Source organism: Heliconius melpomene, chromosome 13, assembly GCF_056956725.1.
Source record: "Heliconius melpomene rosina isolate 202511_hmr_F chromosome 13, ASM5695672v1, whole genome shotgun sequence".
Lineage (NCBI taxonomy): Eukaryota > Metazoa > Arthropoda > Insecta > Lepidoptera > Nymphalidae > Heliconius > Heliconius melpomene.
The window spans coordinates 12397253-12414115 of NC_140401.1; the positions used below are offsets into that span (position 1 = coordinate 12397253).

General features: G+C 30.6%; 2 protein-coding genes across 2 annotated transcripts; one reads left to right on the forward strand and one right to left on the reverse strand.

Moving 5' to 3' along the window:
• Positions 1–414: 414 nt before the first annotated feature.
• On the reverse strand, positions 415–2152 carry AP-1mu (adaptor protein complex 1, mu subunit). Its single transcript, XM_085196056.1, has 2 exons — positions 1993–2152; positions 415–1844 (listed from the first exon to the last, which is right to left on the reverse strand). Exon 2 carries the CDS (start codon positions 1834–1836, stop codon positions 568–570), a length of 1269 nt encoding a protein of 422 aa, XP_085052182.1. The 5' UTR covers positions 1837–1844; positions 1993–2152; the 3' UTR covers positions 415–567.
• Positions 2153–2468: 316 nt separating this feature from the next.
• Positions 2469–14705, forward strand: Cyp40 (Cyclophilin 40). The gene is made up of 8 exons (XM_085196057.1): positions 2469–2751; positions 3563–3700; positions 5233–5339; positions 5684–5866; positions 7424–7543; positions 7983–8145; positions 8828–8931; positions 9561–14705. Exons 1-8 carry the CDS (start codon positions 2679–2681, stop codon positions 9813–9815), a joined length of 1143 nt encoding a protein of 380 aa, XP_085052183.1. The 5' UTR covers positions 2469–2678; the 3' UTR covers positions 9816–14705.
• The last annotated feature ends 2158 nt before the right edge of the window (positions 14706–16863 follow it).

A 16863-nucleotide genomic window follows, 5' to 3' on the forward strand; every position in this document is an offset into this window, starting at 1 on the left:
GATATAATATTTAGTTGATACCGTACGTATTTAAAATTGATGAAATTCTTTTAAATATTTTTATAATTATTATGAATACTCTACAAGCCTCTCTTAGTTTACAGCTGTACTGCTGTGAAACTTACTAAAAATAACAAATTCTACGTCTTTTTAAAGAAATATTTAAATATTAAATAAAAATTATTAAACATTTTAATTATATTATAGGTTGTGATGTGAGTTCGATTCTGACTCAGATTCAAATCTTGACTAGGGCAACAAGGCTGTTTTAAATTCCCCCACTTACTATACAATGCCTCGGAAATTCGGTGTAAAATGGGAATTTGGGAAAGTGTCACTAGGATCCATGTGCTATATGTAGTAAACATCATAAAGCTGAAAATGACAGGTTCAGGAATGAAATAATATACAACATTAATTTGGGACTTTTATTATATCGTCAAACAATGCTTATATAATAATACTTCTATATATAATTAAGTAAGTGTGAATATATAATGATTATAATTACATACTAAGTGCAACTTAAGCATATAAGGAATGTAACAAAAACAAAAAATATTTATCTTAGTTAGTTCTCAACTGATAGTCTCCATTCTGAGTGATGTATCTTACCCATGGCAGTGCTTGGTAACCACTTTTTTCTATGATTTTTAGATATCTTACTTGAATACCAGAAGTTGTGAAATAAGGAATTTCGAATTTTACTTGAATTGGTGGTTTACCATCAGTGTCTTCACACTCAACTGATGGTAGACCAAAGTGAGCTCTCATTAAATACTCTTTTCCACCAGGGAAGGATTTGATGGACCAGGTAATTGCATTTTGCTCTGGAGTATACTTTACACTTCCAATAGTGGTCTTAAATTTCGGAGAGTCAGCATCGGCAGGAACAGGTATAATAATCTCAACATTGTTAGCTGTTGAGCGTCTCTTGAATTGCGACTTAGCTTTGATCATATACTCCACTCTGGAATGGGCATGCCGTTCAATGACAGATTCTATCCATATCAAAGGTTTAACATGAGTATTTAACCTGTAAGACATTAGCTCAAATTCACCATCTGGGGGTATAAAAGATATGGTCCTGTCATTTTCAAAGCGTGAGAGCCTAACACATTGATGGAACTTCACATCTTCTAACTCTACGGACTTGGATTTTCCTCGACCAGTACTTTCAAACAATACTTTGTCATTCAGTCCAAGACGTAGCTCAGGCATACCAGATAAATAAACTCTCATTTTGATGGCACCAACAATTTCACTTCTCAAAACATTACCATTCGAATTAGCCAATAAATTAACAGATTCTATCACATCAAGGAATACTTCATTCTTTCTATACTTAATACCTTCTGATCTCCAAGAAACAGCATTAGTGACTGCCATAGGAATACGAGGTTGCATTTCCAACTTATGACCTTCTTGTGTTATATATTCTTGCAAGATTTTGCTATCAGTAGTTTGGGGATATCCAAAATCTAAAAGTTCATCCATTAATTCATATATTACAACAAAATTATCACGAATACTTTCCTCTTCAAGTTCTTTGAAATATTCAGTCATGACTTCAACTATTTTATAAAGGAATACAAAAACAAGAGCAATGTTAGCATTTTTTTTAGTAGTAGAAACAATATAGAGATTGTTTGTCTTGATATATGCAAATGTACATTCGCTTGTTTGCAATAAGGGTGTCCACATGCCTTCTTCCTCTTTCTCCATTAGGAGTGGCATGAATTTGTCTATAACACCCATGTCAACATCTCCACGGTAGTTCCTGGATATGAGGACTTTACCTTTTACATCCAGTATATAAATTGCTGACGAAGACATCGTAGAATCTGAAAACAGAATTGTCAATAAGTGACCGTCGTTACCTACACTTATACCTTCAAACCAGTTGTTATCATTGAAGTCTCGCAAAAACTATAAAAACACTTATTTTTTTATGCGGAACTGTTGAATATCTTCATAACTTTTAATACTTACAGGAAAAGCTGTATATTTTCACGAATTAAAACACATAGCTGCACAATCCAATAAATTAACTATCATAAATCTTGATGACGGCGATGACGCAACGCCTGACAAATGACAACTTATTTATAATTTATTGACAATGACAACACGAAAGACTGCTGAGTATTGCTAGTGCACTAACGCCTATTTTTACCATACCGTTTTGTGCCGCCTGTCTTTGAATAATCATTTATTAAAGTAAAGTACACCTTTGAGTTTTGCTGACAACTACGAGGTTATATAATTTAAATAATAATTCGTTTATATAATATATAACAAATACGATGATAAGATTTAATTTTTCTTCTTTTTCTGTAAATATTATAACGTATGTCAGTAGTTCAGTACTACAACAGTATTAATTTCGACTTGGCAATTTATCTGTAGATTATTATCAATATTATTATATAGCAACAATAACTATCTGACACGAACTTGTGTCATTTTTTTATTAATTTTTACCGTCTCTGTGTTTGGTGTTTGGGGTAGGTCGGCGTCGGGCCTACTATTTTTACTTTGTTTTTATTTAGTTAAATGAACTCAACGGTTTTTGTAAGATGAAATAACCATGAAATGGTTAATTAGTGCTTTGTTTAGATTTATGTATACGCTTTATTTCTTATAATCGGCAAACCTGCCGTCATTTATGGAAAAGAATGATAACGAGGACTCAGCAAAAACAAAGAAATCCTTTAGTGTTCTTAGATATCTTAATCGATGGAGAGAAAGGTTAGTTATAATATTAACTTAAGTTATTGAAATAAATAAATGTCGCCTTGCCTGTTAATATTAAATAAGGGTTATGTTAGTATTTCTTAGTTATGGTTTATTTATGATTATTCTTATTAGAATTTTTAGATTTTATATTCAGTTCAGTGGGCCGAGGCCGCGTAAGTTTTGTATGGTTGTTATGTTACAAATTGAGTGCATTTGTCAGCGTGCCTCACATTGTTACATGTTAGATACATGTGCATTATATATCTACAATTTGATACTCATTGTATGTAAATAGAATAATAAAGTATTTTTTATTACTTTGTCATGATTTCATATAGTGACTAATTGTGTAGGAAAATTGTTATATATTTTTTTTAGAATACACATTGGACACATTCATGAATTTTATAAACATAATACTTTATTGCAGTACTTTTGTTTTGTAAATTTGCTTTGTTAGTATTTATAAAATAAAATACATAGATATGCTATTTTCCATGTTACTATACTATACATATATTTGCTATTGTCTATAACATATTAGATAAGGACAAAGTATTTGTCATACATTAAACTACATACATTAAACTTGCTTGCTCTTTATAAATATGCATATAATATTTAACAAGATTAAAAAAATATATAAATAGATTAATCTTGAGAACAACCTATTTAGCATTCCACAAGTTCACCATGCCGATGCTGGGCCTTTTTAATGATGAATTGGTTTAATTGGACCCATTTTAATTTCAAATAAACATAAACATATGCCTATACTGTTCAAGCTACTCTTTCTAATTTATTTTATGTTATCATGTTGAAGCTGGGCGTATTGTAGTGGAATTGAGACATGATGTTGTGCCTAAAACGGCGGAGAACTTTCGAGCTCTCTGCACTGGAGAAAAAGGTATTGGGATCTGTGGAAAACCTCTCCATTTTAAAGGAGTTCGATTTCATAAAGGTAATTTATACTATTATTTATACTGTGTTACTAGCATACCCATTCTTCTAAATAAGATATGTTCTGAGTTATAATAAACAACATTCAAGGGCTTTGTGGTCATAAACCCAATGATTGTATGTTCAAATTTCATTCGATGCTGCATTGAGTTCCACTACTCAACACACAATACATCAAGAATTTAGTGGAATGTAGGGAAGGTGGTAAGACACTTCATAGGAGTATGAAGTGTCTTACCAGTTTTTCCCAGGTTCTCTGCATAATTTTCTGCACCATGCTATATGTGTGTGGTGATACAATGTGAAATTGAAATAAAAATAATAAATATTATACATGTTTTCACTATGATTTATGTTTAGATAACAGAGCCACCTTTTGGAACTATTCACAGGTAGAGTGACAAACACACATAATAACATTAAGATATATTTTAATTCTGCTGTACATTATTTACTTACTAAAGTTTTTTTTAAATAGTAGTTTATTTAAATAAATTGTTTATTATTTGTCTCACGACAAGGAAAACTGTAAAATTAAAATGAATATTACCATTTTTTTTAATTTATATGAGGAAATTCATACACTTTTAGTCAGGAAAATTCATTACTTAGGGCCATTATTTATTATTATTATATTATGTTGTTTAACAAATAACTATTTAAAGTTTGAACTTGTGGTCAAACCTTGACAGAGTAATTGTCTTTCAGTCAATCAATACAGAGTTATGGATATTTCATGAAGTATTAACCTTGATCACTGTTTATTGCAAAACGCTATATGCAACAAATGCAATAATATATTTACATATAAATGACAGTATTATTATATTTTTTTCATTTAGGGCATGGAGTTTAAACCAGAAAATTTTAATAAAACATATTTCGACGGTAACTATGTAAAATATCGAAGTTGAAAAATTGCAAGTAACTGTTTTGAAGCACTAACAACAAGTTTTCGACGTTTATAAAACGCAAAAATATTTTTTTTTTTGAAAAAAGAATCATAACTACACTGCTAATATAGTAGTTTAAAAGAGCGTAAAAACATAGCGATTTTTCGCTTTTGATACTTTACCTAGGGCCCTTCGATTTATATAGTGGAGCTAAAAATAATACTAGTATAACAATAGTATTCCACTCACAGCAGAGTAGGCAGAGAGAACCTAGTGTTAAGACACTCCGTTCCTGACTTTCTGCCGAATTTTTCGAGTCATTGCATGTTCAGTGGCGGAACTCAACGCCAGGTTTTTGCCTTGGTGCCAGAGCGAACAATTGAAAATAATAATTCATTCCCTTGTGTGGGGAATGAACCCACAACCGTCACGTCACAGTCGCACCTTTGTTCCAATGGGTCACGATGGCCTCTATTTAGCGGAGATAATTTGGACATAATCACTCGTATTGTTTTTCTTCTTACATTCTATTTTCTTATCTTATTACGATTCTATAAAAATATTCAATTTTGATCAATTTAATTGTGTAGGTCATTAATGGATAAAATATATTTTAAATTTTTTGTTTTATTTTTTACAGCAATATCACAGTTTATGGTGCAAGGTGGGGACATAATCAATGGAGATGGGACTGGTGGCGAGAGCATATACGGTCCTACGTTTGAAGATGAAAATTTTAAACTACAGGTAAATATGTTTTTTGCATTTTTGCTTATATGTAATATTCATATTTATAGTCATAGAGAAATCTATATATTTTTTTTCTCTCCACCTGTCTCTGTCTATCAGGTAAATATTGAAAACTGTTGTATTGTTATGAAAGTCAGTTTCACGCTGTGTCCCACACACAGCAGGGTAGGCAGAGGGAACCTAGTGTCAAGACACTCCATTCCTCACTTTCTGTGAGGCATTGCATGTTGATCAAAACTCGACACCGCGCTTTGCCTTGACACCAGAGCGAAGTAAATGGAAATAGTAAATTTTTTAAGTTGTACTTCTCATTTACCTGACCGGTTTTTTCTCATATTTAGCATGAAACCGGGGTCCTCAGCATGGCCAATGCGGGTCCAAACACAAATGGTTCACAGTTCTGCGTCACAAGCGTGCCGTGTCCACATTTAGATGACACTAACGTAGTGTTCGGTAGAGTGCTGGCGGGCTTGGGCATTGTGGTGGAGATACAGAGGCTGGCAGACGATGGACGGCCCAAAGTGGTGAGATTATTTTAAATATGTTTTTTTCCTTTTGATTTAGTTTTACATTATATTCTGGTGTCCGAATTCTTTTAAGTATAGTCGCATAACTTTAGATAGTAATTTATTGCGAACCTTGTATCTCGCATGTAGCAGGGTAGGCAGAGGGAGCCGAGTCTCAAGACACTCCACTGCCCATTTTCTGCCGAATTCTGGAGGCATTGCGTGTTGAGTGATGGATCTCAACGCCGCGCTTTGCCTCGACACCAGAGCGTAGAAATGAAAATATTAAATATTTCATTTCCTTGAGTGTAAATCCAACCTTAACCTATCGCATTTATAGCTACTCTCTTTTGCTCTTGTGCCACGACTGGCCTCTAATGAATAAACTAATGCTCTAATCTATTAGAACTAGTGGCATCGTTCAATTGTACTGCAAAATTTATATTTTCTTATCTAAATTACGTTCGTGATCTATTAATAACATTATCACTTTAAAGACATGATCCATACATTGAAAATTAAAGCCAATTCTAGAAAACAATTATTTTGTAGTAATATTATTGCATGCAGTAGTTTATACTCACATAATCTTTTTATTTATGAACCGATTGAAATAAAACATACACTATAAATGTTAAAGTTTGAGAAAATACCAGAGTGAAAATTAAATTTACGAACGGTTATAAAAAAAGTCATTGTTTTGGGTTTTATTACATTTGCAAATTCTTCCAATAACAGTGATCAGTTACACCTTTAATATGAGATTAAGACATATCCTATACTTTAATCCTATCCTATTCATAATATTATAAATGTAATTTTTTTTAGGATGGATGTTTATTCCACTTTTACACAAAAATTACTGAACAGATTTAAATGAAACTTAACAGTTACCCAGCTACAGTAGCAGGGTAGACATAGGGATCCTAGTTTTAAGACAGTCCTTTCCCCAAGAACCGTTCAATAAATGAGACATTACGTGTTGACGGGCGGAATTAAACACCGCACTCTAATTATTTGAAAACAATAAATAATAATAAAAAACTACCATTGTGGCTTCTTTAATAATATAAATACAATAAAAATAAATGTGTAATAACAATGGTAATTGGGTTAGGTTTTTTTCTGTAATAATCTTGTATTATTATGTATTCTTTTAAATGTAATATCGACATCAGCAGCAGCAGTCTATTTCAAACCAATAATAACGTCATACATACGATTGTGAAAGCGTTACTGTAATAGCATTAGGTAGATACTACAAATAAAGTTTATTATTTTACAATTATAATCATTAATTTTTAACATGTATATTGATTTTTTAAATAATAAACCATGGCAGTGGGACAATGTGTGCTTGTTAATGCGATGGTCGTGAATTTGATTCCCACTCGCTGCAACGAATTATATTATTTATTTCTTGAATCTGGTAACAAGATAAAGCGCGGCGTTGAACTTTATTGCTTAACTAGAAAATTGAACGGTGCGTAGGGAACGAAGTGTTTTAATATTAGTTTTCCCTCTGACTTTAAAGTGAATACTTGATATATAACGTTATTTTACATTTCCCCATAGGAATGCATAATAGAAGATTGCGGCGAAATAAAAGACTTCGATAACTGGGACGTGTGTTGTAGCGACGGCACCGCTGACCACATGCCGGAGTATCCAGAGGATCTGCGCACCAATCTTACTGTGCGTTTTGTATTTGATTTTTATACTCTGTATATCTAAAATACCTATGTCCAACAGTGGTCGTTGAAAGGCTAATAGGATGGATCTAAAATATATATTTGCAAAATTTCTCAACTTGAATAACATGGTCATCGAAAGTCTAATTGTTTGTCGATTGCTAACGGAATGTTTTAACATTACATTCCCTCTGCCCACCCTGCTGTATTCGGCACATACTACTAAAAAATATTTTCTTTTCGAAGCCGTCGTGAGGCAGGAGCACAAGCGTGCGACTGTAAATGCGACGGCTGTGGATTCGATTCTCACTCGAGAAAAATAAATAATTAATATTTTAGCAACGAAACGTAATAACGTATCCGTCACTCAGCACCCAATAGCTCAAGAACTTTACATTAGGATAGTGGTATACAGCGTTAAGCAAGAAAATATTATATTTCAGATAGAAGAGTTAATGCAAAACATACGCAATATCAAAGAGAGTGGTAACAAATTATTTGGAACTTTTCGATATAAAGCTGCCGCGAGGAAGTACCACAAGAGTCTCCGATTTCTAGAATACGCTAGACAAAGTTTACACGATATTAAAAAAGGATATGATAATTGTAAGTATGTGAATCTGTAATAATCATCAAAATTATATTAATCGTCTGATTGGTAAAACGATTGTCGTAGGCTTGATTCTCATTACGGGGAAAGATTATTGTAGTTGTATATTTTTCTAAAAAGCCTTTATTGAAAGGGCTTATAACTTGACAAAAAATCATTTGCCGGCTTCCTTATTTTTTTTTATATAGAATTATAATATTTATGCTTGTAAAAATGAGAATAATATCTTTAAAGATTATAATTGATATAATAAAGATTAATAAATTTCTTTTAATAGTTTCATGCAATCAGGTTCTATGGCACAATTAAAATTATATAATTATAGTTTATTTAAATACATAAATAACATTTTTAAATCATTTGTTTATTGAATCAGGCCAGTCGTGGCGCAGGGCACAAGTGTACGGCTGTAAACACAACAGGTTTACAGCCGCAACAAGTGGGTTCGATTCCCATTCGAGGAAATCATATATTTAATATTTTCAATTTCTCACATTCGTAACTAGGCTAAGCGCGGCGTTGAACCACGCCATTCAACATGCAATGCCTCCAGAATTCGGCGGAAACTGTGGAACGGAAATATTTTACTGGAAAACAGCGTGTCTTAACACCAGCTTCAGGTTCAGGCTTGCACAGGTTCACTCTGTGAAGTGAAAAAATAATTGTTTTTGTTTTTAGTTTATGAAGAAATAACAACATACAGTCTACAATGCAATCTCAACTTGGCCGCGTGCTACTCCAAATTAGAAGACTATCGAGCCTCCATTAAAAGCTGTTCAGATGTAAGATATTAAATTAAAATTTTAAAAGGAAAAGATTTTTTTCATCTAAGTTTTATATTATTTAAGGTAAACCATAAAGCTTTTGACTATTTAAAGATTTCAAATACATTGTTGTAAAAATAAATCTTTTATATATTACGCGAGTTACTAAATGTTTGTTACTTTTTCTTCTTCAGTAAATTCTTCTATTGACTACTAACGTATTTAAGTCAAAAAAGATATCCTAGGATATAATGTAAAGAAAGTAAAAATCTTTAAAAAATAGTGATTGTCTACAACTAATATGACCGTATACACGAAACAAAATCTCAGTGCGTTAAGATACTGTCCTGCGTCACAATAAACATAATAAACCCACGATATCCAACTTATAAAAACAGAATTTCATTTAAAATAAATCCAGTTGGTTCGCCCGCTTAAACTTATTGTTATTAACAAAATTGTACAATTTTTTTACATAAATTGTAGGCTGTTTTATTCTCATGTGTAAACTATATTATTATAAAGTTTCATCTAAATCCATTCTGTAGTTTTTGCGTGAAAGTGGAACAAACATCCATCCTCACAAACTTTTACATGTATTATATTAGTAGGATAAAATGTTTGATATTCATTAATATGCTCTACAGGTGTTGCACATCGATCCTCGCAACGAAAAGGCTCTATACCGCCGTGGTCAAGCAAATTTCGCCCTTAAAAACTATGACGCGGCCCTCACAGACCTAAAACACGCAGACAAAATATCACCCAAAAATAAGGCAGTCCAGAAACTTCTGGAAGAAGTCCGCATGTCGAATAAGAATTACAATGATCTACAAAAACAACGGTTGTCAAAATTTTTTCGTGAACAAAAAGAAAAAACCGCGACTGTCGGCCATCACTGAGATACGACTTAATGTTCGAATATATAAAATTTTTTAATGGCCCTTTTTGGGGCCATCAGAGTGTGCACGCGGCGGTTGTAGGTTTGATTCTTATTCGTAGGATTGATTTGATTTCATTGCGTGCGTGTGTGTGCGGAGAAAATGAAGTGTCTCTACACTAGGTTCTCTCTGCCTACTACATACAGGATACAGCGTGAAGTAAAAATAAAAAACCTTTTTAGTGTTGCTTGTGCGTTGTTAATTAAAGATAAAAAATTTTTTGCATAAATGGTCATTTTTGTGATCAAAAGTGTATTAAATTGATGATGGTGTGTATGTATTTTAAAACTTGCGTGGATATGCCTTAATGATAAAATTTGGAGACATTTTCAAAAACAAATTATAACCATGTATGTATTTATGTGGTTAGGTTAGGTTACAGCTATTTAAATTAGCAGCCGCCGACCAAATTTTAAAATTTAATGTAATATACACATGTTAAAATGAACAAATATATTGTGTGATATTAAAGGAGTAGACTCTTAGTACATTTTCCAAAAAGAATGTATGTATATCTTTTTAGTCATTGCCAAAAATATCTTTGCACCTTTCTCGCAATCGATAGTTAATAACAAAATTATCAAACAAAAGTTTGGCTGTAATACCTTTAAGTCATTGTCTTATCTTGTCTGTGTCGTGTCGTCTCGTCTTATAAGTCTTTGAGTGAAAAATAAAATATTCTTTGCACTTTTTCCGCCATTTATTGCTAACAACAAAATTATAAAACAACTTGTTTTAAATAATCAAACCTATATGAATCAATTATTTAAGTGAATTGGGACACTGCCATTTTTTAAAATGAATTTTTATTCCATTATATTGTTGAATTCGTTTTTTAATTTTTGTGGTTCTTGTGTAGTGTAGAGCGAAATTGTTTTAGTAAAATTTTTAAATGTCAATTGAATTTCGAAGCGCAAATTCGAATATAAGACAATAAGGATTAAACTTGTAAAGGTTGGCTTTTTAGCATTTAATTAGGTTTTAGTAAAATGTATTAAGTTATAATGGGAGTTAACGATTGAGATTTCACAAATAAAGTATAGTGATTCGTGGCTCTTTTTAATATAAATACTTTTAGTAAACACTTTTTGTTATTACATATTTTTTAAATTTTGAACTGTTATAGAATTTGCCTATATATCATCACCTATATACATAATAAACGTAAATTAAATCACTTACATATAATCTTAAATTTTCTAAGAAACAGCTATAACATCGTCAAAACTTCGAACGATAGCTTCCATTACACTTAATTTCTTTGTCAAGCTAAATTATATTACTTATCTATCATCCATCCTTATAGCTCGATTGGAGTAGCACAATTGGAGTTAAAAAATAATACTCGGCGGTTTTATTGGCGTGTTTTTTATATGTCCATACAATTTTTTATAACGAAACTGATATTTTGTTCTTGAATTTCTTTAGATAAATAAGTTTATTTTTGTAATGAATTCTTTGCGTATACGTGACTTTTACTATATTTAAATTTAATTTTACAAATAAATAAACGTAATATTTCTGTTGTAATCTGTAGGTAATAATTTTTTACTGCAATATTTTTTCCATCTCTTTGTACGTATAATTCATTGATCTCTATTCTTAATGCGTATTACTTAATTATTATAAATTAATTAATTGTAGTTTTGTTTCGATAGAATTTTCAATTTTAGTGTAAACTATGAAGACTGTTTTGAAATTTTGATTGCTAGTTCCTAAATGTGTTAACGTTATATTTGTATACAATATTTGAGTTTTGTAGAAAAAAAAATAAAGCTAATTTGGATTTAAATTAACTATTTAAATTACGTATGTTTTCGTTATAATACGTTAATGAAACTTTCGAACAAATATTATTGGACTGTAGCAGAGATATTATATCACATTTAAAGTATATGAAAATAAAATAACCACTTACTTATGCATTTTGCATCGAAAATATATTGGATAAATTGTTTTTACTTTAAAAAAAAAATATTACTTTACGGTACATGACCTATATGATTAATTTTCTGTATAAACAATGTCAACCAACCAAATACATTTGTTGTTCCTTTATTAATAATTTTAAACAAAAATTGAGATTTATTATTTTGTTTTATTTGTATTTAAATTAATTGTAGGGTATTTGTTGTGCTATATTAATTTAGGTAACATGAATATGTTTTTGTTTGTATAAATGTACTCTCGAAGCACCATAAATAAAGAACCGAACCGAACCGATAAATGTACTCAATGTTTGAATGTAGAAAATATCATCGAAAGAATATTGATTACCAATCGATTTTTCGAGCAGTCTTCTTTCTGTAAACCTTTTTTAAAATTAAGCATTAGGTATAATGTGATAACATTATCAAATTTTAAGTACTTGCAATTGTTTCGTCGTGATCATGGAATAAAGACAAAGTAGACATGAAATATACAACAAAATGATCGTGTTCTATCAAAAATAAACCTGACGTATATTTTTTAAAATTTATGTTATTTTTATACAGGGTGGAAGAGGCAGCGCTTCTTTTATCGAAACTGCATATAGGGTGATATATTTCAAACCCACACCTAAGAAATTAATCAAGGTACCTCAACAGTTTGGACATAGGATATTTTTTTTCATTTCACGATTTTTATCCATACCTGTACTTCGTGTGACGCACACATACGTGTGCCGCACACATACGTGTGCGACGTTTCCGATTTGACAGATAAGTGTGTGCGTGCCTATGTTAAACTATACAAATGGTGTTTTATTTTAAAACGATAATTTTATTATTTATTTTGTTTGAAAAAATAACTTTTTCATTTTTGGGAATTATTTTTTTTCCGAATTATACTAGGCTTTAATAGAGTAGTTAAAACTGTGGTTTCATTTAAAGTGGTGCTGACAATTCCACCCTGTATACAATAATTTTTATTTTTTCTTATTGGTTGTTTTTATTCTAAATTGTACGATTACGACTTATGAATTTTAGTGAATTATTTAAATATTATAATGGAATGGAACACAAAATCCTTTTAATTTTATAGCTAGCGCTTTACAATACTGTAATATTATTGAGCATGCGTGTTGACGCCTTCGAAAAATATTTCCGCATAATGTAATATATAATTTGTTTTCTATATAATACACAATTGTGCTTCTGAAATTTAATAAAGTGGTTATATATATTCACGTAACATTTATGTATATAAAAAAACATTTACAGAGTAATATTTTCTTTGAGTTTAAAATCATACGTTTCTACTATAAGCATTTTGACAAATAAATTTTATAATTAGAACAAAACGTTGGACTAATAAAAAATATTTGCCATCGCAATAGCAGGCCATTAAAATAAAATTAAAAAAGAAATGATATAGCATAATGACTATAGATATTCAATATGCAGTAACATCGTATTCAGATACGTATTTTTGTCGTTGTACAAAAGAGGAATCAACTTGCTCCACTGTACGGAAATTAATTAAAAATAATTAAACGAAAACTGCCTATTAACATCTAATGAATACTTTATTAGAACTATTATGTTATATAAAATTTCTAGCTTAATTAACTGAAATTAATTCAAAATAATGTGTATTTAACGGAGTGTGAACTCCCTTGTTACCACCTGAGGCCTAACGGCTACGTTCATTTTTGTAGCTTCGAAGTAAAGGGGACGGCTAGTGAAATGTAATGTTTTTTTATTAAATCATTATTATTAAATAAATATTTATTATAGTATATTGAGCTAACGCTGTTGCAGATATTTATAGGCTTGGTAAGTTTATTAGTTAATTCGGATTATATATTATTGACTATTGTATATCAGGCCGGCAGTGAAAGTCGAAAAATAATATAATTGTTTAATTGTGGATGTAATGTGGAGGTTAATCAATATTTTATTGAGTCTCACCACGTCGAAGTATATTATAAGGAATATTATTCGTATTCAGTCAAAACTATTCATATTACACTAATTTTCATAAACATTTTATTATACTATATATGATTTTTTTCTTACGTAAACAAATATTTTGTACAATACACTGATCGTCTCATATATGCATAGCGTCATGCTTAATTGTTGTATTTTTTTAATGTGTCACACAGATTTGCTGTTATATAATAATTACTGGCCGCAACATAATTTACAGCAAAAATTGAAATTATGTATATACGATTTCTGTGCTAATTGTACTATTTTATAGCTTTTTTTATATTTAATTATGTAGGCTTAATATTTCATGTGTACTGACGACGATGATCAAATATAATTAATTTATACTAATTGTAACCTCTACGCGTTGAAGTGGATCTAATTAGTTTTAAATTAATTAAAAACTTAGTGTTAATGTTATTCTTTGACTGTAAACGCGATGGTTATAGGTTCTATCTCCACTTACGGGAATATATTGTTTTTATTTCTCCGCTCTGGGTGTAGTATTAGATTCCACCACTAAGTACACTATGTTTCAAATTCCCTCTTCTTCATACTATTGGTATATCAACATGGAGAAAATCTAGAACACATTAAGTACTCGGTTTTTTACTTATTTAAAATTTTTATTAAATATTTTAGGTAACAACTATCGCTTTTATTAAAACAGTATTATAGTAGCCTTCTTTAAATTAATAAATGTTTTTATTTCATTATTTAAGGAATATTTTTTTTTACTTTTTACAAATTTTGTGCAAATTGGTCTAACGCGTAGAGGCTATTCAAGCATAATACATATTTTGATATACTAAAGAATAAAATCTATCAAGGAAACGATGATATAAATTAAGTCAGTTTGTCATTATGATATTATTATTGATTCCACTTTAAGTTAATTTTGTATAATATATAATTAATATACGGGAATTTTATATATACTGTGTTTGAATTTGAAACCTGTGCTTATATTTAGTATATAATTTTTGCACACATAAACCTATCATAGGCACACTGCCGCATACTGCCTCCGAAATCGAGTCGTAGGTATTGACGGTAAAGTTCAAAGTTGTTTAACGTTTACTAGTATTTTTGTAGTAGTTACATTATTGGTATGTATGCGTAACAGCTTCACACGAAAATATCCACTCCGTATTATTAACCCTTTCAGGACCATAAGGTTTTGAGAGGTATTGCAATTATTTTAACTGTTTAAAATAGTTAATTATCGATCTAATACACATATTTTTAAATAAAAAAATTAAAATTACTTTTACTTTTTTTATGGGACACGGTTGTCCCTATGGTCGTAAGAGGTAATTTTTTACCATAAAAATCATCTTTGTAATTACATAAATTATAAATTAATTAGAGGTTTTAATAACATAAATCGCTATTATTATTACACGTATTCTTATTTTTAAATGAAATAATATAATTACTTTACCTAAATAATCAATTTACTAAACTTTACTGGTTATGAAAGTAAGCGAAACAATTTCTTTCATTTGTATAGCAAAGATGAACTTTACAAATAGAACAAGTATTATATGTACGGTTTTCCTCTTTTAATCTTGGCACAATTTACGCATCTCTTTCTGGCACTGGCCTTTTCCATTGGATGTAGTAGTAACTGGCACTTTATAGACTTTCGTACAGCACTTGCTTTAGAAGTAAGAACATCTCTGTGTCTGGGCGAGTAACGCCGTTGACTAATCTCCGAGCTACGACTTGCCTAAACTGTAGGCTGGTCAAAAGACTTCCTTCCAGGTTCTTTTCATTGTAAACCTAATATTGAGAGCACTTTGTAACGATGCATTCAAATGTGTTATCCTGGGCCTAATTTTATATGCTCGATCAAAGTTTCGGCTAGTAGGTTCCCTTACTATTTCATTATTACAAAAATGTAGATTTTTACGTATGCCTTCAAATCGAGCCTGTGGCATAATATTTGAAATAAAATGTACTGCCATATCTGGCTCTGTAGCCCAATAATCTCTCAAAGATGGTAAAACATGATAGCCCATAACTAAATTCATTCCAAGAAAAGCTTTCATCTCATCTATTTCAATTAAAAATTCCCGTCCATTTTGGTGAGCGTATCGCATTGATTTTGTTACTATCATTTGAACTAAAATACAAAAAATGTTGTAGAATACAAATATATCAAAAGGGATCAAATTATTGTTTTCAGTATCTTGACAAATTTGCACCTTTCTAAATTGATACTCTATATTTGAAAAAACATTTGGAATGTATGTTCTCTTCCTCCACTTAAAATCAGGTAGACTTTTTTATACTTTGGTAGAATTTGTAGCAGAAGTTGAAGGCTCAGGTGATTTGTTTTTTATTTCTGGATGGTGCAATGTTTTGTCTTCAATCTCAACATCAAGTACGCCTTAGTCATCCTGTGTCAATAGTTTTTGAGCTTCTTCGTCGAGCAGTAAATTGTCTTCATCATCACTATTATCTCCCATCAAAATATGTCAAATTTCATCTTCCTTGAGTTCAAAAATTCCACAAATAATAAATTATTTAGGATAATAATGAATTTTTTTGCAACGAACTTTATGTGCAAAATATTTCTTTCATAGACAACAGGGACACTGGCGTCCCTTTAGGTTTGCGACGACTTATACAAGTACATAACATAAAAAAATGTGTTTTATGTGCACAAAATGAATAAATACTTACCACTGAATAAATATTTTAGGAAATAAATCGTTAAGCTTTACTTTTATGCCGAGAAATACTTTTCTGAAGTAAAGGAATTTTGCGCGAAGCAAATAGCCACTTTTCAATGATGATAAATCAATATGTGATGGTTGGGTAGCTAATTTACTATATTCAAATAATAAATAGGTACTTTAAGAAACTAATTGACATACAATAACGGATATCTGTTTCTTTTTTTGAAACTACCCTCATTTTTTTCAACTGGGACAAATGTGTCCCCGTAGTCGTGAAAGGGTTAAACTCTGCTTTACAAACAGAGTTGAATGATAGTTTAAAAGAACCTAGAAATGCAATGCATGCTTCATTTTCTTTTTACATAAAAAATATTTCTTTGTTTCAACCAGAAATAAATAAATGGC